The 21,802-nt window shown below is 51.7% G+C and overlaps 10 protein-coding genes across 10 annotated transcripts; 6 read left to right on the top strand and 4 right to left on the bottom strand.

Annotated features, from left to right (window-relative positions):
- Positions 1-998: 998 nt before the first annotated feature.
- SEPMUDRAFT_131366 (uncharacterized protein) lies at positions 999-2,140 on the bottom strand (the record flags this gene model as incomplete). Its single annotated transcript, XM_016902415.1, has 3 exons — positions 999-1,418; positions 1,558-2,008; positions 2,130-2,140. 3 exons carry the CDS (start codon positions 2,138-2,140, stop codon positions 1,212-1,214), a joined length of 669 nt encoding a protein of 222 aa, XP_016763865.1. The 3' UTR covers positions 999-1,211.
- A 229-nt stretch (positions 2,141-2,369) lies between these two features.
- Positions 2,370-3,797, bottom strand: SEPMUDRAFT_147540 (uncharacterized protein). The gene is made up of 2 exons (XM_016904365.1): positions 2,962-3,797; positions 2,370-2,881 (listed from the first exon to the last, which is right to left on the bottom strand). The coding sequence occupies exons 1-2, from the start codon at positions 3,605-3,607 to the stop codon at positions 2,850-2,852; spliced, it is 678 nt and encodes a 225-aa protein (XP_016763864.1). The 5' UTR covers positions 3,608-3,797; the 3' UTR covers positions 2,370-2,849.
- Positions 3,798-4,090: 293 nt separating this feature from the next.
- Positions 4,091-6,484, top strand: SEPMUDRAFT_60913 (ubiquitin carboxyl-terminal hydrolase 2; the record flags this gene model as incomplete). The annotated part of the gene is made up of 2 exons (XM_016909546.1): positions 4,091-4,123; positions 4,176-6,484. 2 exons carry the CDS (start codon positions 4,091-4,093, stop codon positions 5,115-5,117), a joined length of 975 nt encoding a protein of 324 aa, XP_016763863.1. The 3' UTR covers positions 5,118-6,484.
- Positions 4,093-6,484, top strand: SEPMUDRAFT_80792 (uncharacterized protein). The gene is made up of 2 exons (XM_016910257.1): positions 4,093-4,123; positions 4,176-6,484. The coding sequence occupies exon 2, from the start codon at positions 5,136-5,138 to the stop codon at positions 5,397-5,399; it is 264 nt and encodes an 87-aa protein (XP_016763862.1). The 5' UTR covers positions 4,093-4,123; positions 4,176-5,135; the 3' UTR covers positions 5,400-6,484.
- A 122-nt stretch (positions 6,485-6,606) lies between these two features.
- Positions 6,607-7,390, top strand: SEPMUDRAFT_154488 (uncharacterized protein; the record flags this gene model as incomplete). Its single annotated transcript, XM_016907564.1, has 2 exons — positions 6,607-6,810; positions 6,987-7,390. The coding sequence occupies 2 exons, from the start codon at positions 6,607-6,609 to the stop codon at positions 7,239-7,241; spliced, it is 459 nt and encodes a 152-aa protein (XP_016763861.1). The 3' UTR covers positions 7,242-7,390.
- A 193-nt stretch (positions 7,391-7,583) lies between these two features.
- SEPMUDRAFT_147539 (uncharacterized protein) lies at positions 7,584-9,269 on the bottom strand. Its single transcript, XM_016904364.1, has 3 exons — positions 9,066-9,269; positions 8,922-8,993; positions 7,584-8,821 (listed from the first exon to the last, which is right to left on the bottom strand). The coding sequence occupies exons 1-3, from the start codon at positions 9,135-9,137 to the stop codon at positions 7,820-7,822; spliced, it is 1,146 nt and encodes a 381-aa protein (XP_016763860.1). The 5' UTR covers positions 9,138-9,269; the 3' UTR covers positions 7,584-7,819.
- A 517-nt stretch (positions 9,270-9,786) lies between these two features.
- On the top strand, positions 9,787-13,217 carry SEPMUDRAFT_147538 (uncharacterized protein). The gene has a single exon (XM_016904363.1). It carries the CDS (start codon positions 9,841-9,843, stop codon positions 13,048-13,050), a length of 3,210 nt encoding a protein of 1,069 aa, XP_016763859.1. The 5' UTR covers positions 9,787-9,840; the 3' UTR covers positions 13,051-13,217.
- Positions 13,218-13,534: 317 nt separating this feature from the next.
- Positions 13,535-14,827, top strand: SEPMUDRAFT_147537 (Yip1 domain family). Its single transcript, XM_016904362.1, has 4 exons — positions 13,535-13,597; positions 13,654-13,705; positions 13,758-14,282; positions 14,344-14,827. Exons 1-4 carry the CDS (start codon positions 13,550-13,552, stop codon positions 14,613-14,615), a joined length of 897 nt encoding a protein of 298 aa, XP_016763858.1. The 5' UTR covers positions 13,535-13,549; the 3' UTR covers positions 14,616-14,827.
- A 129-nt stretch (positions 14,828-14,956) lies between these two features.
- SEPMUDRAFT_80777 (SNF2_N-domain-containing protein) lies at positions 14,957-21,335 on the bottom strand. The gene has a single exon (XM_016910256.1). It carries the CDS (start codon positions 21,260-21,262, stop codon positions 18,626-18,628), a length of 2,637 nt encoding a protein of 878 aa, XP_016763856.1. The 5' UTR covers positions 21,263-21,335; the 3' UTR covers positions 14,957-18,625.
- Positions 14,957-21,335, top strand: SEPMUDRAFT_147536 (uncharacterized protein). Its single transcript, XM_016904361.1, has one exon. It carries the CDS (start codon positions 15,198-15,200, stop codon positions 18,444-18,446), a length of 3,249 nt encoding a protein of 1,082 aa, XP_016763857.1. The 5' UTR covers positions 14,957-15,197; the 3' UTR covers positions 18,447-21,335.
- Positions 21,336-21,802: the final 467 nt, after the last annotated feature.

The following is a 21,802-nucleotide window of genomic DNA, read 5'->3' as shown; positions in this document are numbered from 1 at the left end:
ATCCGTTTAGAGCGAATTGCCAGTACAGTTTTGGCAGATGGACTTGCAGAGACAATACTATCACTATTGCCAGAAGAAGAAGACGGTCCTCCCGGGTATTTTGACATCCTAAAATCATCGGGCACTGTAAGCACACACACACGCACACACACACACACACACACACACACACACACACACACACGATCAGGGGGAGGGAAAAGGGGGGACCAACTCCATCCATAATCAAAAGCAGAAAGAAACCACATACTAACCGACACCCCTCATCTCCAAACAAAAACCCATCCTCATCTCCATCAAAAACTACGTCTACATTCTCCCCTCCACCCATCTCAAAGGATAGGAAAAAAAAAAAAAAAACTTCCTACGTCGAACCCTGCGCAGGAAAAATTGCACAGAAAATCATTTCTTCTACACCCCGATTCTCCCATTGAAGAAATTCTCCCACTATGTATCGAGCGCGCTATTCGATTTTTTCGCTTGTCGTCGTTATGGAATCATTGTAACCATCATTATAATCTCTCGAACAACGACGACGACGACGACGACGGGCCACCACAACCGCCGTCGTACTCAACAATAGCAACAAAATATCTAACCATAAACGCCCCCGAAAAATTCTATTCACGCAGGAGAATTGGTCGGGGATTTTGAGAGTTTTGTTGCTAGATCGGACGAGGAGGAGGAAAGTGGCGTGTTGGATGAGGAAAGTGGGGAGGCATTTGAGGGGGGATATTGTAGTTTTGTAGGTAAGTTGGCTGGTAGATTGAGGGATGTCCCCAATTTGGCTCTCCTGGGATTGGGAGGGTTCAAGGAGGCATATGCGTATTTTGGAGGTGATGGTGTGATGAGAGGAGATGCGAGGGTTTGTGGGGATGGATTTGTCAGAGCTTCAATATTGAAGTTCATGTCAGAAGTCTCTATGATGCCCTACCTACGTCTAGGTTAGTGAAAGTTCTGCATAGTAGAGTATAATCACTCACAGTTTGGCTTTTTTGGCTGCTCTTGTCTCAATAGTGCGTGTGGCTGGACTGAACTTGTAGCATCGATGACTACCGTATACATCTAATTTTATCAGGTAGACCACCCCCGTGAAATGCACTCAATGCTCCTACTCATGTTGCGGCGCAACCATTTTTCGCACGCCTTGAACTCCTCGCCCAGGTATCTACCCACACTTCCAATGCCGTCCCCCCTTCCCCCCTCGGCGCTTAGAAGAGCCAGACGTACGCAAACAAACACCAAATGAAGATGAAGAACAACACCCACACCTTCCAACCCACTCCCGTTCGTTCCGCCATCCTCAACATCCGATTCATCGTCCCTCGTAAGCGATTTCTCGCCCCTTCGAAAGAATCATTCATCGAGTCTGCAAGTTTCGTACTATCTCGGATTTCATCTCCAATCGCCATCGTGAGCTGTTCAGCATTATATATGTCAGTCAAATGAATTTCATCAACACTCCGTTTCTAACAAACCCCCCAAGTCACTCTCTTGCCCTCGGGGAAGAGGAAGAGAAAAGTTCTCTAAGTAATGTACCCATAAGAGAACACTCACCTCTTTCAACATCTTCACCTTCTTACTCATCTCCCCCGCCTGATCATCATTCTGACTCTCCAAACTCTCCAACACACTATCACTATACCTCCCCTTCTTATCCGGCGTCGCAGATCGAAATCCCGCATCATCATTCTTCTTCTTATCGCCCAGCGTACCCCCATACGGACTATTCCAACTCGCGTTGCCAAGATTGTTGTTGTTATTGTTATTGTACGCGCCATACACCGGCCCTCCCGCCGGTGCGAAATTATCGTTCACGCCGGCATATGGTGAACTCGAAGAAGGAGGGGGAGCATGTGGAAGAGGAGGATTTTTGCTCGAGGATCCCGGATGGGTGCGAGAGGCAGCGGAATTGGGTCGCGAGCGCGATTGTGGTGCGGCATCGTAGTTGGAGAAGAGCGCATTGCGCGCGTCGTTTTGACGGGCGAAGCTGTTTTTGTTGATGAACCTACCGTTAGTCTAAGCGATTCTCGGAACCACCACTACCACCACCACCACCTTGAGGGCTCAAGGTGTGTGTCTGTCTCTCTCTCTCTCTTTCTGAGGAAGTTCAGGTTGTGGGAACTTACCGTGAAGCCATTGTCGGATTGGGGTCTGGAGAGGTGAAGTTCGGTTTTCACACGCGCGCGATTGAGAGTTTACGTAAGTAAGGTACCCTACTACCTACGGTAGGTAGACCTGGAACGTGGCTTGTTTTCAATTATTGTGGCATGAACATGACTACATGGACATGAAGGTAAACAACAAGACGATGCTCCTCCAAGTTATGTACGTAGAGCTTCTTCCTGTGGTGCCACTTGTTCCCCCGTCATCACCTACCTCCTAGCTCTCGCACTCATCAGTAATCGTCGTATCATCCAGCCTCAAGACTAGGTACTGTAGGTACACGACGTAGCATCCATGGTACGAAACACTTCGCGAAAGACTACAGCTATCCTTGGTTGCAACTTACACGAGCACTTGTTCCTCCCTAATTCAGATTGATTGTTTTCGGAGCTTCTTCCTCAATTGTACTGGCCTGAGACTCGTGTAATATGCTGATTATCGTGGGAGCATAGTGGCTACTAATAAAGCAATACTGTACAAGATTTCGTCCGTAAACGCCTTGGCTACCAACGCTCAAGCCGCCTCGTTCATATTCAATCCAAGTCGTAGAAATGGGTTTCTGTATAGAGCGGGACATCGGAGACTTTCACATTCTGAACCAACGCTTCTGTCACATATCGCCGGGCCACCCTGCGGCCCTCGTCGATCCATCATGGTGTATCGCGCTCGCTGGTATATTTACCTTAGTTCTTTGGTGGGTACTTCTTGAAGAAATCTGTGCAGTCATTGTCAGTAAGCTCAATCACACCACATTTACAAACTCCTCAAGACGACTAAGGAGAGTACCTGACATACATTGCGACACGTAGTAATCACCGACGGCAAACAGGCCAACAGCGCCTGCCCATGCGCCGACAACATTCCACGTCAACGTGTTGGTCTTGTGTGCTCGGTAGGCTCCAATACCGAGGAGAGCAGTCAAAGCCGTGATTGCGGCCGCATTGCCGAGCACAACTGGATTGCTCTGGTTCTTCTCCGCCCAGTCTCCTGCCTTCTTCGCATCCTTCTCCACTTCCTTTGCGACTTTGCTTCCCTCCTTCTTGGCCTTGCTGTAGCCCTCTTGGGCCTTGTCCTTTGCCTTCTCAAATTCAGCATCGACCTTTTTCTCAAGCTTCTTGCCATCTGTCTTGGCTTGGCTCTTCAAATCACTTGCGCTCTTTTCTGCGGAGCTCATGAAGTTGCGAGCTTCCTGGTCAATCTTATTGACCTCCTTCTTCGCTTGTTGGCGAAGCTCTTCAGCGCGTTCTTCAGCTTCTTGTTGGCCAGCATATGACGAGTCCGAGGGCAGAGACTGAAGGTGATCATTGACCGAGTTCAGCGACTCGAGAGAGTGAACACCCGAGTCATCGTGCATAATCTCCGGGACAAAGTCAGGCATCTTCTCTTCATCGGTCTGCTTCTGGCTCTTGCCATGAGGCGCGGCGGCGGCGGCGTACGACATGTCGGTGTCTGATTGGTGTTGTGGTGGTTGTTGTTCGCTGTTGGGGCGCGCGAGGAATTCGAGCTGCGAGTCGGAAGACACTGGGGGCGCGGGTCAATTTGGCTGAGGCGGGAGGTCAATGGCGATGTTGGTTGCGATGCTCACTGAGGTCAAGGAAGGGAGGAAAGGAGGGAAGGGAAGGTAGATGAGGTCACCTGGGCAGTGATGGAAAGGTCAAGTTAGGTGAGTACTAGTAGGTTGTAGGTAGGAATGCAAACTGGGAAGTAGCGTCAGTCGTGCATATGCAAACAGAAGGAACACTCCTCTGTCGTCATAGTCCCGCCAAGAGCCGCGGTGCCTCCCGTCTGGAGAGCTTCACACGCGACGGCGACGGGACCGTGTTCAAGTGCGAGAAAGCTTATTAAGCAAGATCGATGTGCTGTAGAGGTGTATACACTATGAGCTCCCCCAACCACCACCACCTTAACACAACAAGCGCCAAATATGTCAGGATGGAACACTATTGAGAGCGACGCCGTAATTATCTTGTCGTCTATTCCTCTCCATGTCGCTCCTCTAACACCACTAGGGCGTCTTCACTTACCTCATCGAGTCCCTGGGTGTCCAGAAGGTGCAGTTCGAAGAGCTCATATCGCTCGACCCAGAGGCACTTCAACAGCTGAACCCCATCGGAGTCATCTTCCTGTTCAAGTATCCGACAGACCAGAAGCCTAAGCGGGACACGCCTCGTGACGGCGAGTTCGACTATGCAGCACTAGAAAACCAGGACGAGCCGCTGTGGTTTGCAGCGCAGACGATTCAGAATGCATGCGGGACACAGGCTCTGCTTAGCGTGCTCCTCAACAAGGACAACAAGGAAGACGGCGGAGTCGAGATTGGGCAGAACTTGAAGGAGTTCAAGGAGTTCACGGCGTCTTTCCCAGCTGAGTTCCGGGGCGAGGCACTCTCCAACTCGGACCTGATCAGAGAAACCCACAACTCCTTCGCCCGCTCATCGCCTTTTGTATCCGACGAGACACGACTTGCCACCGCGGACGATGATGTCTACCATTTCATTGCATACACGAGCATCAACAGCACACTCTACGAGTTGGACGGCTTGCAGCCAGCGCCGATCAGGCACGGCGATGCAGGAGCCTGTCCCCCGGAAATATTCTCAGATGCGGTCATACCTGTGCTGCAGCGACGAATTGAGCGATACCCGCAGACTGAGATTCGATTCAATCTGCTTGCCATTTGCGAGGACTTGAGGTCAAGAGCGAGAGAGGTGGGCGATGAGGAATGGCTGGCACGAGAAGAGCAGAAGAGACGCGATTGGCAGTGGGAGAACGCGCTGCGGAGGCACAATTTTGTCGGCTTCATTGGGGAGCTAACAAAGGGCGTCGCTGGCAAGAAGCTCAAGGATGGCACATACGACAAATGGATCGAGGATGCTAAGTCCGCCACCAAGAAGAGAGTATCGGATCACGAGAAGCGCGGCCAGGGCGGCGACGACATGGACTTGTCGTGAGCTGCCGAGACGCCATGGATGCCACGAGACAACGAGCTAAGAGGGACAGATATCCGGAAGCGCGCCCGCCATCGTCTGTGCTGCAGATGCCGCCGAGAACTGATAGCACCTGTAGTAGCACCGAAGACGTTCGGTTTGAGCTCGCTTCCCAAATTTGCAGAGGGGATGCTGACTACCTCCTATTGCCGCTGTACATTCGTCTCGTGCTGTAGCAATAATGCTATGGTGCAGCACAAGTATGGTATTTTCGAGACTCCAGTGACGTCCACCCATCGACGGTAGACCAGCTACCTCCTACACGTAGGTAGGATCGGTCTTCATGGATGCAGAGAGCCTGTGAAGTCATCTGCATAAGGTAGATCGAGTTTGACAATGGTAACTGGCGGACACACTTGATTATAGCAAGATCAAAAGCAAGCGCCTAGATCGAGACCCGCCCCTTTCAACCTTGCAGCCTTGTGGATAGAGAGCCTTGGGCTCATTCCCATCAACTACCCTATAGGCAGTCGGTATTCAAAGCAAGACAGATTTCCGGGAATCTATCATCGGTGTCTGGAATTTGCCTGGGCCCGAATATCTTCCGCCTCAGAACATCTCTCTTGGCAGCTCCTCTAGCCTCACGGTATACGTCAGGCCCTGTGAAAACCTCAAGACTGAATAGCAAGATCTGAGACCAGACGTGGATGTGAGCAGCCGACATGAGGAATATTCCATCACTTGGAAAGAGTTGGCGTCTCCTTTGAAACACCCAAGCCGTTGCCCGCTCTCCGAGAAAAGCGTCGACATTCTTTCTCTCTCTCCCATCGGAAAAAAAAGAAGAACCCTCTTCTCACAAGCCTCTACCTTAGCGACTCACGAAGTGCGAACATCTGAACCATTGGTTTTAGCCCCTCTCAATCGAACCAATCGCTTCTATTTTCGCCGACACTTTTCTTCTATGGAATCACCCGACCGACCCGATCAATCACACCCTTTAGCCTTTAGGTATGCTATGCTGTTTCGCAATTCGGAGGGTCTGGGGTCCACGCACGCTCTCCGACCGACTGACTGACATGTTTCACCGTGATCGCTCGCTCGCTTCCGAGTGCCGACGACGAGCAGCGAAACTGGGACAGCGACTGCAATGGGGCGGGCAACTCTTGTCTCTGATGCTGCCACCCCCCCAGAGAGACTTGCGCTGTCGCCAACATGCCATGCCACGCCAGTTCTTCTAGCTTCGGGAAATGCGACAAAGGGAATGAGATATTTTGGAATCGATGAGTGGATACGTAGCGATTGTAAGTAATAGTAGTGAGCAAAGATGGTAAGGTAAGGTAAAGTATGTAAGGTATGTAAGGTATATATAAAAGATCAAGCTGGCGACACCCTTCAAATCTCTCTCTCTCCCACACAATCCCATCCTCCATCCCAATCACCAACAACAACAACACCTCGAAGATCCTCTCATCTTCCTCCTCAAGAAAAACCAAACAAGAACAAAAACAAAACCATGCCTTCTCAACTCCTCACCCTCCTCCTCTCGAGCATGCTGCTCAGCCTATCAACCGCCGGCCTCGTCCCTCTCGAGCGCCGCGCAATCGGCTGTGGTACCTGCTACGAAGTCGGTTCCAAGCGCATCACCATCAACGGCGGAAATTCTTGCTATGTGGATTGTTCGTTGCAGCAAGTCGATAGCGCTTCCGAAGTTTGCTGTGTAAGTTTCTTTTTTTTTAACCCACCTTGTTCTGTTATACCTTGTGTATTGTATTGTGTGTTGGGCACGGGACAAAAGAAGAATTATTTGCTGATTTGGGGGGCAATGGATGGATGCTTGCTTGGATGTAGATTTTGTAGATTGATTAGTACTACATGTACTTTGGGTTTGTGGAGGGGAGGTTTGGAGTTGGAAGTGGTTGGAGAAATGGGGAACGGAAAGGGGTTGGGAGTTGTGGTGCGAACACTAGGGGTGGTGGTGGTGGTGGTGAAGATGGAAAGGATCGAGTTCGGTGCCGTGACCTGTCTTTGCCTTTAGGAGAGGTAGTCTTGATTCTTGTGTATGGAGTGGCGATTGATGAGAAAAGTCTCGATTTCTTCAAGATACTTGTCTTTTCTTGTGTCTCTCATCATACATCGCTTTCCACTTGAAAACTTCCCGAAAAGTCAGAATCGTCTCGCTCCAGACGCATATCGGTGACCAGAGCTTATCGGTCTCCTTGCCTGGTTCACGGAGGCTGCCAGTCACGATGTCCGGAATTCATGCTTATGCCAATCTTCAGCGAGTTCTTGCATGTTCGATGCCTCTATATGCGTATCCAAAATGTCAATAAGTACATTAGGTGGTTTGTATGTGACGGCGGACACATATATCTTCTCTTGGAATGTCCTTCCCTACTGGAACTTTTTGTTCTTGACCACACGTGATTCCAGTAGTAATCTGACATGACTATCAAATCGCGTGTGGAAACTTACTGTGAGCTTCAGCTGTCGCCGGCTTGCTTCCAGCAGTGGTCTCGGTCAGGTTGGGAGTTCCACTATTCCAGAAAGAACTATTCTTTTGAACCGTATTTGCATTCGGTAGGACAAAGCATATCATACATCAAAACGCCAAAGCCATATGCTGGTTGGCCGAAGCTTCTATTGACCGCAGCTTCTATTGACCGCAGCTTCTATTGACCGCAATGCTGGGAGGGTGATCACGTCTTCGTCTTATTTCCGCATCATATCTACAAGTTCTTGATAATGGCATCGGCGTATTCGTGCGTCTTGGCCTTTCCACCAAGATCACCAGTCAAGTATTTTCCTTCGGCCAGCGTCTTGAAAATGGCCTTTTGGATTTGCGCGGAGTGCTCAGTCAGACCCATGTGTTGCAGCATCATGATGGAGGATAGAAGAAGAGCAGTGGGGTTGGCAAGACCCTGTCCGGCGATATCAGGTGCGGAGCCGTGCACAGCTTCGAAGATGGAGCACTCGTCTCCAATGTTTCCAGAAGGGGTCAGACCAAGACCACCGATCAGACCAGCGCACATGTCGGAGAGAATGTCTCCATACAAGTTGGGCATGACGAGGACCTTGTCGTTATATGGGGCTGGGTCAGTGACCATTTTTAAGCAGGTGTTGTCCAGCATCTCGGCATCAAAGTCAATGTTGGGAAACTCTTTTGCGATTTCGTTGGCGAGGCTGAGGAACAAGCCGTCGGACATCTTCATGATTGTGGCCTTGTGTACCACGCGGACCTTTGGTCTGCCAATGTCTTGAGCGTATTGGAAGGCGAAGCGGAGGACGCGCTCGGAAGCCTCACGGGTGATGAGCTTGATGGACTGCACGACACCATCAACCACGACGTGCTCGATACCCGAGTACTCTCCCTCCGTGTTCTCACGAATGAGATGCACGTCCACATTGTCGTAAGGAGTCTTGTAGCCAGCGATGCTCTTGCACGGTCTCACGTTCGCGAACAGGTTGAAGGTCCTTCGCAGGGTCAAGTTGAGTGAGACGTGGCCTTTGCCGATGGGAGTGGCCAGCGGACCCTTAAGGGCAACGTAGTTTCGGGTGATGGAGTCGATGGCCTCGTCGGGAATGGCAGTCTTGCCGTCCTTGAGAATGGGCGTTACGTCGACCGGTTCCCACTTGATGGGCACATTGGCTGCGCTGTAGATGTCCTTGACAGATTGCGAGATTTCTGGTCCGATACCGTCACCCTCAATGAGGGATACTGTGTACTTGCCCTGTGTATTTCCCACATATCAGCACGAGTATGTTCATATTCCATCAGGTATGGACCCTCCGGCGTCTCGAAGCATGATCTCAAGAAGCAAATCGACGTACATCTGATCCTTTCTGGCCGGGGAACTTGGCAATTCTATCCGCTGCTGCCGTGGCATAGCTTCGTGGAGCGAACTGCACCGGTGTCCATCAGCGTGTTGTCCTTTGTGTATTCTCTGCAGCCGTGCATCAGCAGCGGCAGCATACCTGGGCAAAAGTTGGGCGCGCAGTGTTCATGCAGTGCCGCGATGCCGCAGCTCGGATCCCCCTCGCCAACATCCTTGCGAGTGCGCAATGGAAGATCAGTCACTTGACGCGACTGTGCTGAATCGGGTGGAGGAGCGGGCGAGTGTGCAGACCAGCGAGGTCTGTGGAGGGCGATAGGGAGGAGGAGGTGGTGGTGGTGGTGGGTGTGGTGGTTGTGGTGAAAAGCAAAGCAGAGCAGAGCAAGAGTAAAGCTACGAGCAGACTTCGTGCATATGCGGATGGTGAAGGCTCGGATAGAGACGGCGGTACTTCACTAGCAGAACCAACTTAAGGTACTAGGAGGCATTACGACCGAGAACTACTCGTCGGCGGATCACTCACATGTAGGACTACTCCCGAGCGATGCTATACTCTACTACCTCCTACATGTACTGAATGGTATAAAAGTACCCAAGCTGTAGAGATGGAATTATCTATAAGCCATCTTGCATTCCAGATGCACCATACCTGACCTTACCTTATATATACCTACCTATACCTGTAGGGACCTCCGGGTTGTAGTGGTAAAGACCCGAAAGGCCGTGCCTCCGTCGGCTTGACTTTGCTCCGATGTATTCACCCACCCTGGAACCTGACTCGAGCCACGCGCCTTGTATACACCCACTCACTTCACGTCTTCCAATGCTTCCAGGTCTGGTCCGGCACAGCATGTAATGCGGGAGTGTGGTAGAGCCGGCTTCTCTTTCCTACATCAACAAGAACGCTACCTTGTAACATGCCCATCTCGGCCGACACGGAGCGCGAGCTGCTCAACAAGTACAAGCTCACATCACTATACCCGACCGAATGGCCGCATCAGGACGACGACAACGACCATGACGACTACGACGACGACGACCATGACCATGACGATGGCCGCCCGGCGACGGAACAGCTCCCGCGAAAGACGTCCATATCCACGAACCACGCCCGCAAAATGTCCAAGAGCACGCCCAATTCGCGCTTCGAGAGAATCGGCCGACATGCCAGTCTCAGTGGTCCCATCGCCACCAAGACCGCGAACGGCGATGTGGGCGTGCAAAAGGACGAGCCTGACGCGCTGGGCATGGCGCCCTCAGTTGCAGCAGAGCTGCGCAAGAGAGGCCTGCCCGTGGAAGACAACCTCGCCTTGCGCAACAAGTTCATGACCTCCAGCACCACTTTCAATCCCGCCCTGTATTTGTCGCAGGTACACCAGCAGGCGAGTACCGAGGATCTGCTCCGAGGCCTTGACTTTCTCAGCAGGAGCATCGAGCAAAAGTCGGCGAGTCTGAAGGTCCTGGTGGAGAGCAACTTTGAGCGCTTCGTGCGCGCCAAAGCAACCATCGATACTGTCTATACCGAGATGAGGACGCAGGGTGTCGAGCCCACGCGACTGTCGCAGATGCCACAGGCTGGCTCCAACTTGAGACCACACTCGCGTCAGACGAGCAAGGGCCAGAGTCACTTTAGAAACACCAGTGGTCCGTTTGGCAGCCAGGCCAAGATCCCGCCCATTGACAAGAAAAAGACGGCTTTGACCAAAGAGTCAGAGTATGGAGTGCAAGGTATCAAGGGTCCGCTTCAGGAACTCGCCATCAAAGCCGAGGAGGTCTGGGGCCCTGCCTTGGGTGGGCACGAAAAGGAGGAGACGCTGAAGTCCGTCATACGCTCACTGGACCAGCATCGCGACATCTTCCGCCTTCCTGGAACCGTTCACGAAGCTGTTATGAAGAATGACTACGACGCGGTGGTGGCTGCTTACAAAGAGGCAAAACAACACGCTGACAAGGCTCGAGAAATCGCTGCAATCGCAGAAGATAATCAAGTGGAGTTAGGAGATGCCGATGCGCAGCAAATTATTGTGACTGCGAGGATGTGGCATGCCGTAAGTGAGCAAGTAGACCGCTTCAAACAGACCATTTGGCGGCGACTCAAAAACTCGCATGGCCGGAAGCCAGCTAGCGTGGCTGATGAGAATGATCGAGAGCTGCACATGGACCTCATTGCCGTGCTCCTCCAACTTGGTGCCGAGGAAAACCCAATCTGGGTGTGGCTCGACAGTCGCCATCTCTACCTGAAGGATAGGATAGCTCGATCATTCGAACGAAGCCGGATAGAGATCGAGATACAGCGCCGCAAACTGGCCGCGAATATGGAAGTAGACAACCTTGCCTTGGCCAAACACCTTCGTGCAGCCTCTGCCAGCAGCGGATCCTTGCGCCTGACGAGTTATGCTACGCGCGACCTTGATATGGAGAACGTCCTTCTCTTTTGGGAAAAGGTGCAAAGCTCCCTAGCAAATCTACTGTCACCGCAAACCGGCATTGTAGGGGATCTGCTTGACTGGCACGAAAGTGCGCAGTCGTTCATTGACAACAAGGCTCAAAAATCATTTCCCACCGCAGTCTTTGCGATGCAAGACTACACGAATCTGCAGTTATCACAGGAGCATATTGATTCTATCCGTCAGCATGCTCTTGAAATGGTTGGCCTGCTGCGAGACAGCGTAAACGCATTCTTCCAGGATGCTCCAGTGGACGACATTAGTGATCTATACAGTCCAATACCGCCCACGCCAATCACTCCTGACACAAAAACCCCGATATCTGGCGTGAGGCCAAACTTTTCGTTCGATCCGCTGAACCTCCCTCCGCCTGCTCCTAAGTCCGGCAATGCGTGGGAGACGTATGCCTTCTGGCCCCCCGGCGCTAATTCGCTCTCCAGCTCCCTCTACTTGGCCAGGCTTGTGGCCATTACTGGTACCGCTTTTGGTGAAATGGCAGCTCTGAGCACAATCAAAATGTCTAATGAACCGGAGAAGCTGAAGAACACTCTAGTGTCAGCACGGGAGCGTTGCATCACGTGCATTTGTGCGAGTTGGAGCAGTGATGCCGAAAGGTGTAAAGTGCTCGAGAGCTGGACAAGGAGCGCTGATCGCAGAGACCTCACCCTGTTACCCAACTATTTCGAGGCTTGGTTCGACAAGGTTCTCGGCAATGTGCAGAAGATTGCTTACGTCTCTGACGCGTCCACTAAGAGTGGCGACGTGATCGTGCCTCCTTCTGCAAAATTGCTGCAAGCTGTGCGCAGCACGTTTGTAACAAGTCTGTACAAAGGAATGAGTGGCATGGTCGATAATGCCGAAAAGTTTGAGCTCGACAGCGCTGGACTCGACGAAGATGCTGACCCAGACGGCATCACGATTGCTCGTTATCGTCAGATCGACGTTGACGGAGCAGCCGCTCTCGGATCAGAAGCCCTGAATGCCTCCAACCGCAACGAGCGAATGCTCATCACGTTGTCCAACCTCAATCATCTCCGGAGCGAGGTCATACCACAGCTCATATCGCAATTCGAGTCGTCATTCAGCGTCAAACTCACCGAAGAAAGCAAGACCATCAGAGACGTGTTGGCACAAATAGATGCTCGCTTATTCCAATCCTATGTCAAGCCACTGGTCGACAATCTCAATGTCACCATAACAGAAGGAATTACGGCCAAAGACTGGGAACCTGCGACGCCTCGTCCAACGGAAGCCCGTGCTTACGTCTACGATGTGCTCATTGTACTCGTTCTCGTCCACGCCGAAGTCACGTCGGCCACGACGAGTACTCTTACAAACCAGATCTTGAGTTACATGCTCGAACAATGCTCCCTAGCCCTGATCAGTGCTTTCAAGCTGCGATCGCATTACACCCTACCAGCCTTGATGCAGGCTACGCTTGACGTAGAGTTCATGGCGCAGACGTTGAACCATTATACTACGGACAAAGCGAGCGAAGTCCAAAGCCAAATCTATCTCGCGCTGGATGAACGTACGGATAATGATGCAAGGGCCAAACTCCAGGGTGAGTTACCAGAGATGCGAAGTATCTTGAAGAAGTTGAGAGAAGGTACCAAGGGCGAATTTGGCTGCTTCAGACGTGAACGCCGAGGGAGGAGGGAAGGGAGCGTGAAGGTTTAAAGAAGGCTGTTGGGACCTTGTATGTATTGTTGAATGCGAACCTTGAACAAGCCGCATTACCTCTTATGAATGCCGTTCTGAACATGAAGTAACACTGTACCTGTTATGTCGCTGCGATGTGCTTAGGTTGAGATAGTATCTTACACAAACAACCACATCGATATACCTGAACCTAGGAAGAAGCCATCACCACCCCCACCCTCTCCCCCCTCCGATACGTTTTGGCCCTAGTAATAACTATTAAACACGTCCTCCTATATGCTAGACAAGGCAGGTACGGATAGACTAAACCTAAGGATGGCTATAGAAGGTGACTGCAGTTTTATATATTTCGTCTACATTGTCTACGCTCCAAATTTTGCTGACTGATCAATTCACGTGACGAACTTGGAACTTACAACACGCGACTGCTACGTCGCGACTTGGAATCCATCGTAGAGCTCGACTGTAACTGCGACAGCAGCAACACGAGCTTGCCAACAATACCATTCGACTGATAATGGCTGCTCGGGGAGGGTATGATGTCGTCGTCGATGTTGATGCAGAGGTATGTGTTATGCCTCACATAGCGGTTTACGCTACATACATGCTGACCAGGCCTAGGGAGACCTTGGACATACCGACCTGAATGATGACCTCGAGTTCCATAACTCCAGTATGCCTCCCATTCGAGCATTGCTCCGCTACTCCTCTGATTCGTGACGCAGCGTTCGACCAGAACACCAACGCCCGTACAAAGATACAGCCCGACGCGAGCCAGACCGGCGCATTCCCGTCGTCGTCAAACACGGGCCCAGCGTCCTCCAAACGCTATCTCTGGTCTATCCAATTCTATCAACAGTTCTTCGATGTGGACACCTCATCCGTCCTCCACCGCTGCCGTAGCGCTCTCTACCCTCGCACGAATTTCCTCGATGTTCTCGAAGGCAACCCAGATCTCTATGGACCTTTCTGGATTGCAACAACGGTCGTGGTGATCCTCTTCCTCACAGGAACAATCAGTCAGTACCTGGCTTATCAGGGCAAGGGACACTTTGCATATGATTTTAGCTTGCTATCAGGAGCTGCGGGATTGGTCTATGGCTATACCATATTTGTGCCTTTGGGACTATGGGGAGTACTGAAGTGGAGTGGGAGTGAAAGTGCCAACCTCCTCGAGTGCTGGGCGCTCTATGGATATGCGAATCTGATATGGATTGTCGTGGCACTGGTCAGCTGGAGTCCTTTAACTGGTAAGTCACGTATACTATCGCTGAGTTTGCACGGGCGGGATGTACTAACGGCGTACGATAGCTCTGAACTACGCGTTTACTGCAGTCGGACTCGCATTCTCGGCTGTATTCTTGACGAGGAATCTTTACCCTATCGTATCTGCGATCGACGCAAAAAGGTCCAAGGTATTGCTCATTGTAGTCCTGGCGCTGCATGCGGGGTTTGCTATCGCCATCAAGATCTTGTTTTTTGCGCATGGCAGTCCGGTGTCAAACGCTGGCGACAAACCAAAGGGAGAAGATGCAGCAGACGAAGCAGCGGAGCAGATGGCACGCATGTTTTTCAGAGCGTAGGTCTCGCCTGTGTTTCATTGCACGAGATGATATGACATGAAATACCTGTAGCAGGCGAGAAAGAAGTGCCTAAGCTTCGCGCCTCGTGTTTCTTCTGGTGCGCAACAGTCACTATACCTGAGGTTCCAATGGACGCGTTCACACGTGCATGTGTGCGCGATACTCCCATCATATGTTGTAGGATTGAGTCGAGTCAAAGAAAAGTGTTTCCGATTGTTCTTTCCTCCGTCGGATCGAGCCAGAGCCAAGACATGGTGATCATATCGCCAGTATGACCCCACCCCACCACGCTTCCAAATCTGCTGCCATTTCCACACCTCTGCGGCAGCAACAACTCTCCCGTCATCATTTGACTGTGCCCACGAGTGCCACTTCGCACATCCGCCGTCTTCATTCTAGCATGCGAGAAGATTCCCTCAACCCTGACCCACCTCCCAAACCGCTTCTCCCCCACAGCACTAACAGCTGAGTACATTCCCCACTAAGGACACCCACGCACAAATACCATTCGCCACACAGACTGCGGTTTCCTGTCACTTCACTCGTCCATCATATCAGTTGTGCACCACATACAAAGTAGTCATGGCACCCAAGGGCAAAAAAGGAAAGAAGGGCGGCGACGACTGGGACGAAGGTCTCGGCGAGAGTGCCGACCCAATCGCACAGGCAGAGCAGGAAGCCAAAGCTGCCGATGCTGCTGAGGACGAGGAGACTGGCGGCGGCGGCGGCTTGATGGCCATGCTGAAAAAGAACCGCGAGAAGCGTAAGAAGAAGGGCAAGGTTGCCGACAATGACTTCCTTGATGGCGAAGACCCGACACAGGATGGCGAAGGAGTTCCTTCTGCGCCTGCGGTGGATCTTGCTGCCAAGGCGCCAGAGGAGGCCAACATGGACGACGAAGATGTATTCGGGCAGCCTGCAAAGGGCAAGAAAGGTGGCAAAGGCGCCCAGCAGAAGAAAGCCGACCTAGAACCTGCAAAGGACGATGATAATGAGGAAGAGGGTGGCGTGATCAAAACTAAGGCGCAGAAGGAGAAGGAGAAGAAGGAGCGTGAGAAAGCGCGCAAAAAGGAGCAGGCGGCTGCAAAAAAGAAGGCTGCTCCAGCACCAACAAAGCAGGAAGAGAAGAAGGCAGATGTGGCTCCCGCTCCCACTTTGGAGCCTGCAGCTGCTGGTGGTAAGAAGAAGAAGCTCAATCCGGCGCTTGCAGCACTCCAAAAGCAGCAGGAGGAGCTGCGCAGGAAACAGGAAGAAGAGCAGCGTGAGCGCGAGGAACTAGCTAAGCGCGACGAAGATGAGCGCAAGCGTCTTGAGGAAGAGGAGAAGGCGAGAGAGGAAGCCAAAGCAGCTAAAAAGGCCAAGGAGAAGGCAAAGATCGAAGAGATGAAGAAGGCTGGCACCTACAAGACGGACAAGCAACGTCAAGACGAGGCACGCCAGAAGCTGCGATTACAGCAGATGTTGGAGAGCGGCGTCAAGGTTGCTGCACTGGAGGGCGATGCGGAGGTCAAGAAGCCATCTGTCAAGGACCAGCGCAAGAAGAACCCGCGTAAAGAGGCCGAGGAGCGGAAGAAGGCAGAGCAGGCTCGCGAGGCAGAGGAAGCACGCAAGAAGATGGAAGAGCTCAGACTAAAGGAGGAGCAGGAGAAGAAGCTGAAGGAAGAGGCCGAAAAGGCCAGACTCGACGCCGAAGCCAAGAAGGGAGAGTCCGAGGATGAGCTAGAAGATTGGGAGGCCATGGCAGAAGCGGAGGAAAGCGGCGTCAAAGATAGTTGGGACGCACAATCAGATGATGAGGAGAAGACGAAAGCTGCAGTCAACGGCAAAGAGAACGCAACCAAAACGAATGGAGCGACGAAAGCCGTTGAGGAAGAATCGAGTTCGGAAGAGGAAGACTCAGACTCGGACGACTCATCGGATGATGAAGCCTTGACAGCGGCGAAACGGCAAGCAGAGCAAAGACGAAAGCAGGCCCAGGAGAAACGAGAGAGGGAGCGTGAGGCTGCTCTTGCTGCTGGCTCCAAGGACAACCTGCGCTCGCCGATTTGCTGCATTCTTGGTCATGTCGATACTGGAAAGACCAAACTTCTTGACAAGGTCCGCCAAACGAACGTCCAGGAAGGCGAAGCTGGTGGTATCACGCAGCAGATTGGTGCTACATACTTTCCCGTCGACGCACTGCAGAAGAAGACCAACATTGTCAACCAAGATGGCGCTTTTGAGTTCAAGGTACCAGGTCTTCTGGTCATCGACACGCCAGGGCACGAGTCTTTCACCAATCTCCGATCCCGTGGTTCTTCGCTCTGCAACATCGCTATCTTGGTGGTCGACATCATGCACGGTCTTGAACCCCAGACTCTAGAATCCATGAAGCTCCTTCGTGACCGCAAAACGCCTTTCATCGTTGCTTTGAACAAGATTGATCGTCTCTATGGGTGGAAAGCCATCTCCAACAACGGTTTCCGCGACTCACTCAGCCTCCAGAAATCTAGTGTCCAGAACGAATTTTACGACAGGCTGGAGAAAACCAAACTTGCATTCGCTGAGCAAGGCTTCAATGCCGAGCTCTACTACGAGAATAAGTCCATGGCTAAGTTTGTCTCGCTTGTCCCGACCTCCGCTCACACTGGTGAGGGTATCCCGGATATGCTCAAGCTCCTCATTACACTCACTCAAGAACGCATGACAAAGCAGCTCATGTACTTGACCGAGGTGGAGGCTACAATCTTGGAAGTCAAGGTTATTGAGGGCCTCGGAACTACAATCGATGTGGTGTTGTCTAATGGTATCCTCAACGAAGGCGACAGAATCGTACTTTGCGGTACGGATGGACCTATCTGCACTGATATCCGAGCACTTCTCACGCCCGCTGAGATGAAGGAGTTGCGTATCAAGTCGCAATATGTCCACAATAAACAAGTCAAGGCGGCTATTGGTGTCAAGATTGCCGCCAATGGTCTTGACACGGCCATTGCAGGATCTCGCCTCCTTGTAATGAAAGACAAGAATGACGAGGACGAACAAGACGATCTTGAGGAGGAGGTCATGGGTGATCTCGAGAATCTCATGTCTCGTATATCCAAGACCGGTCGTGGTGTCACTGTCCAAGCATCCACTCTTGGTTCTCTTGAAGCGTTGCTCGAGTTCCTTCGCGTGTCCAAGATTCCCGTGGCGAATATTTCCATTGGCCCGGTACACAAGCGCGATGTTATCACAGCTTCGACCATGTTGGAAAAGGCCAAGGAATACGCGGTCATGTTGTGTTTCGATGTCAAGGTCGACAAAGATGCACACGAGTTGGCAGATCAGATGGGCGTGAAAATCTTCACAGCAGACATCATCTATCACCTCTTCGATAATTTCACTGATCACATGAAGGCGATTGCCGCAAAGAAGAAGGAAGAAAGCAAGATGCTTGCTGTCTTTCCCTGCATACTTAAGCCAGTGGCCGTCTTCAACAAGAAAGACCCTATCGTCCTTGGTGTCGATGTCATCGAAGGAAATTTGCGTCTCCATACGCCTGTGGCTGTCGTCAAGCACAATGCTGTGACTGGCGTCAAGGACATCTTCACCATGGGCCGAGTCGTGTCCATTGAACGTGACCACAAGCAGCTGGAAATCTGCAAAAAGGGCGCGCCTTCTGTAGCCATCAAGATTGAAGGCAGCAATCAACCTGGCTATGGGAGACAATTGGAAGAAAAGGACATGGTCTTCTCACAAATCTCGAGAGCTTCTATTGATACGCTCAAGGAGTTCTACAGAGATGAAGTCGGCAAGGATGAGTGGACTTTGATTGCGAAGCAATTGAAGCCTCTCTTCGACATCGCATAGGCTGCTGAGCATGGTTGTAAAAAATTAAAGTACATGGAGGGTCTTTGGAGATGTCACGTTCGGGCAGTGAGCGTTATGGTGCATGGGTAGGTAAGATAAGGTATATATACAAGTAGTCAGCTTCCCGTGCGTATCCCTGATGGCAGCATTATTCAACCTCTTCCCTCGCCCCATTTCCTCTACTTCTGCAGGCTCTCCAGCAATCCGCCCTCTCCGTTTCTTTTGGTCTCTACCGCTTTGAAGACATCACCAATGACATCTATTCCCTTTTCAGCACGTTCAAACGCTTCTTCGCTCCGATCTGTCAAGATTGCCAAATCCCTATCACTCAGCAACCCCTTGCCATCAGCGACATCAATCCGCTCACCATCATCGCGCTGGAGCAACTTCTGCAATTCCGCAAAATCCGCTCCTCCGCCTGAACCACCACCACCACCAACATTACTTCGAAATCTTCCCTTCTGAATCACCAGCTTCTCCAATCTGCGCTTGCTATCTGCTGACTCCAGCAGCTGCTGCTCCACAGTTCCCTTCGTCGCGAAACGATACACAATCACAGGTCTCGTCTGGCCAATTCTATGCGCACGATCTTGCGCTTGAAGATCCTGCTGGGGGTTCCAATCACTATCGAATAACAGTACCGTATCTGCCGCTGCGAGATTGATACCTTGACCACCAGCACGAGTGGACAGGAGGAAGATGTTGGTATCGCTTTTGGGGTCGTTGAAGTCGAGAATTTGTTGTTGGCGGTCGGTCTGTGCGACTGAGCCGTCGATGCGTGAAGTCGCCCAACCGCGGAGCTCGGAGCAGTAGGTTTCGAGGAGATCAAGTTGTGTCTTGAACTGGGAGAAAATGAGGATTTTGTGGCCTCGTTGAAGTAATTCGGGAAGTAAACGGTCGAGGAGGAGCATTTTCCCGGATTCGGTGACCAACGTTTCGTCCACCGGGGTGTTGTCGTCGAGGTCAAAGGGGTAGAAGAAATTATGTGGTGAATTACAACATTGCCGAAGCTGCATAACGGGGTTCTGGAGCTTTTTGTTTGCCAGTTCTCTTTTGGCAAGGGATAACGTCTTCGTACGTTCGACTTCTGCTTCGTCTTCCGACTCGGCATCTTCTTCGTTCATCTGGTCGTCTTCTTCCTCCAGTTGCTTGAAGTACCGTGAGTCAGATACTTCCTCGTATTGCTGCTTCTTCTTCGCCCGTCGGGATCGAGGTCCAACGCTATCGGTTGTAGCGGGTGTTGAAGCGCGACTTGATTTCGCGCTCTTATTCGGAGTTGCTGCCTCGCTGCCAGCTTTTCGCTTCAAGCTACGACTTCTTGCGCTTGCAGGAGTGGAAGCGCCACTCAAGCTTTCAACAATCTTGTTTTCCAAGTATGATCGACTGTTGCCTTCCAAAATCTCGTGGTATAGCTCTCGTTGTGTCTGGGTCAACGGAGCATACAGGACATATTCTCGCTTCTTTGGCAGAGATTTTTCCACGTCTGCTTTCACACGACGAAGCAAGAACGGCTTCAAGATGGCGTGCAAGCTTGTCACTAAGTTCTTCTGGCGATCTTTCGACAAGATCTCCTCGTAGCCACCCTTCTCCTTCAACGCAGAGAAGTCGAACCAGGATTCAAACGATTCAAGCTTGTCAAATATGCTCGGCATCAGAAAGTGCAACAATGACCACAATTCTGTGAGATTGTTCTGCAACGGCGTGCCTGTGATGAGCAGTCGATTGGCTGACTGGTATGATTGGAGCTCGCGGATCAGTCGGCAGTTCAGGTTCTTGAGACGATGTCCTTCATCAATGATGATGAACTTCCAGCCAAAATGCGCCAAGTGTTTGCGATCGTTCATACAGATCTCGTAGCTCGTACAGACAACTGGAAAGTCCTGACTGCTGGGGTTACGGAGTCTCGTACGTCTAATTTCTTCTCGTTCTTGCTTGCTGCCATGGTACAGCACGACGGGTATGCTAGGAGTCCATTTCTTGAACTCTGCCACCCAATTGCTTGTCGTGCTCAGCGGAGCAGCAATGAGGAATGGTCCATTGACGCCCCTTTCCCGAAGAAATGCAATGAATGCAATTGTTTGCAGAGTCTTACCAAGGCCCATCTCGTCGGCCAAGATCCCGTTCAGCCCATTTTCATAGAGCGATGTCAGCCAGTCCAGTCCCTCTAGCTGGTAAGTCCTCATCAGTCCTCCGGTGACGAGATCGGGCTGCCTGGCAGATCGCAGGTCTTGCATGCCTATATCGCCCGCTTGTATGTTGGCATCCTTTGTTTCCTCGGCTAATGCCTCAGAGATGGACGCTTGTCCCGCCTTCGCCTGCACGTCTTCCTTCTTCATGTAATCAGAGATCTTCCCTCCCCCTTTCGTCTTATTGCCAGGACGACCTCTCCGTGGCAGCTGTTTGGTGGTCGCCTCGGATACCCTATCGGCAGTAGCTGACGCTCTCGTAGCTCTGGTCTGTTGGGCCTGTGCAGTCTTCTCGGCCGTCTCTTCTCGCTTCAACGCCCGTTTTTTGCTCTTTTCGTCCTTGGCCTCAGCCGCTTCTTCCTGCTGTGTCATCTGCTGTAGCATAATGGTGCTATACAGCTTACTTTGGCTCAGCAGATACTCCAATGCCTTGTACTTGGTATCGACGGCCTCGCCCCCGCCTTTCAACTCCTTCGCGCGATCTGCGGCCAATTTCTTCTCGCGTTTCTGCTCCTCTTTGTGGCGCGCCTCTGCCATGCGCGCCTCTTCTTTCTGCATGGCTTCTGTAGGACCATCTTCTGGCGAGGTCGGTGGTGTTAACGCTGTTGATACAGCTGCGTCTGAAGACATAGCGATAGATTGACCAAAATGCGTGGCTGTGCCGCTCAGGCGTGCCTAGAAGTGGATGTTAAATGGCGACAATATACACCCGTACATAGGTACAAAACCTCTCTTCTGTAGGAGGTACTGAGAAAGCATTATGTACCAATGCAGACGGGGGAAGGTCGATGACGAAGACGCGCTTTGACGCGTCAATCGTGATCCCTGCAAGAAATCGCCACATCGCGTCGTCCCGTCCGTGCGTGTACACCTGACGCGCACTCGTTCTGAGGTACCCCGCGCGCGTCAGTTCTTGGCACGCACTCGAAAATAAAACACTGCACTCGTTTTCAAATCCACTAAGTTCTGTAAAATATCGACAAAGGTAAGTTTCTAACATTCCAATACTATTTCAGCACTGACATGGTAGTAGTACTACCACTACCACTACCACTACTACCACCACCACTACCACCACCACCACCACCACTACCACCACCACCACCACCACCACCACCACCACCACCACCACCACCACCACCACCCTCCTACCCCACCCACCCTCCTACG

This window comes from Sphaerulina musiva (assembly GCF_000320565.1).
Source record: "Sphaerulina musiva SO2202 unplaced genomic scaffold SEPMUscaffold_2, whole genome shotgun sequence".
In the NCBI taxonomy this organism is placed as follows: domain Eukaryota; kingdom Fungi; phylum Ascomycota; class Dothideomycetes; order Mycosphaerellales; family Mycosphaerellaceae; genus Sphaerulina; species Sphaerulina musiva.
The sequence above is the reverse complement of the archived record's forward strand: the minus strand, read 5'-3'. Positions and strand labels throughout refer to the sequence as shown.

Coding starts and splice junctions, on each gene's coding strand:
- SEPMUDRAFT_147540 (XM_016904365.1), bottom strand. CDS start 3,607: ATGTCGTACGCCGCCGCCGCCGCGCCTCATGGCAAGAGCCAGAAGCAG. Junction 2,882..2,961: donor TGATTACTACGTGTCGCAAT/GTATGTCAGGTA, acceptor ATGACTGCACAG/ATTTCTTCAAGAAGTACCCA.
- SEPMUDRAFT_80792 (XM_016910257.1), top strand. CDS start 5,136: ATGCCACGAGACAACGAGCTAAGAGGGACAGATATCCGGAAGCGCGCC.
- SEPMUDRAFT_147539 (XM_016904364.1), bottom strand. CDS start 9,137: ATGTTGGCGAGGGGGATCCGAGCTGCGGCATCGCGGCACTGCATGAAC. Junction 8,994..9,065: donor CGCGCCCAACTTTTGCCCAG/GTATGCTGCCGC, acceptor ACACCGGTGCAG/TTCGCTCCACGAAGCTATGC. Junction 8,822..8,921: donor CCGGCCAGAAAGGATCAGAT/GTACGTCGATTT, acceptor GGAAATACACAG/GGCAAGTACACAGTATCCCT.
- SEPMUDRAFT_147538 (XM_016904363.1), top strand. CDS start 9,841: ATGCCCATCTCGGCCGACACGGAGCGCGAGCTGCTCAACAAGTACAAG.
- SEPMUDRAFT_147537 (XM_016904362.1), top strand. CDS start 13,550: ATGGCTGCTCGGGGAGGGTATGATGTCGTCGTCGATGTTGATGCAGAG. Junction 13,598..13,653: donor TCGTCGATGTTGATGCAGAG/GTATGTGTTATG, acceptor GACCAGGCCTAG/GGAGACCTTGGACATACCGA. Junction 13,706..13,757: donor CCTCGAGTTCCATAACTCCA/GTATGCCTCCCA, acceptor TTCGTGACGCAG/CGTTCGACCAGAACACCAAC.
- SEPMUDRAFT_147536 (XM_016904361.1), top strand. CDS start 15,198: ATGGCACCCAAGGGCAAAAAAGGAAAGAAGGGCGGCGACGACTGGGAC.
- SEPMUDRAFT_80777 (XM_016910256.1), bottom strand. CDS start 21,262: ATGTCTTCAGACGCAGCTGTATCAACAGCGTTAACACCACCGACCTCG.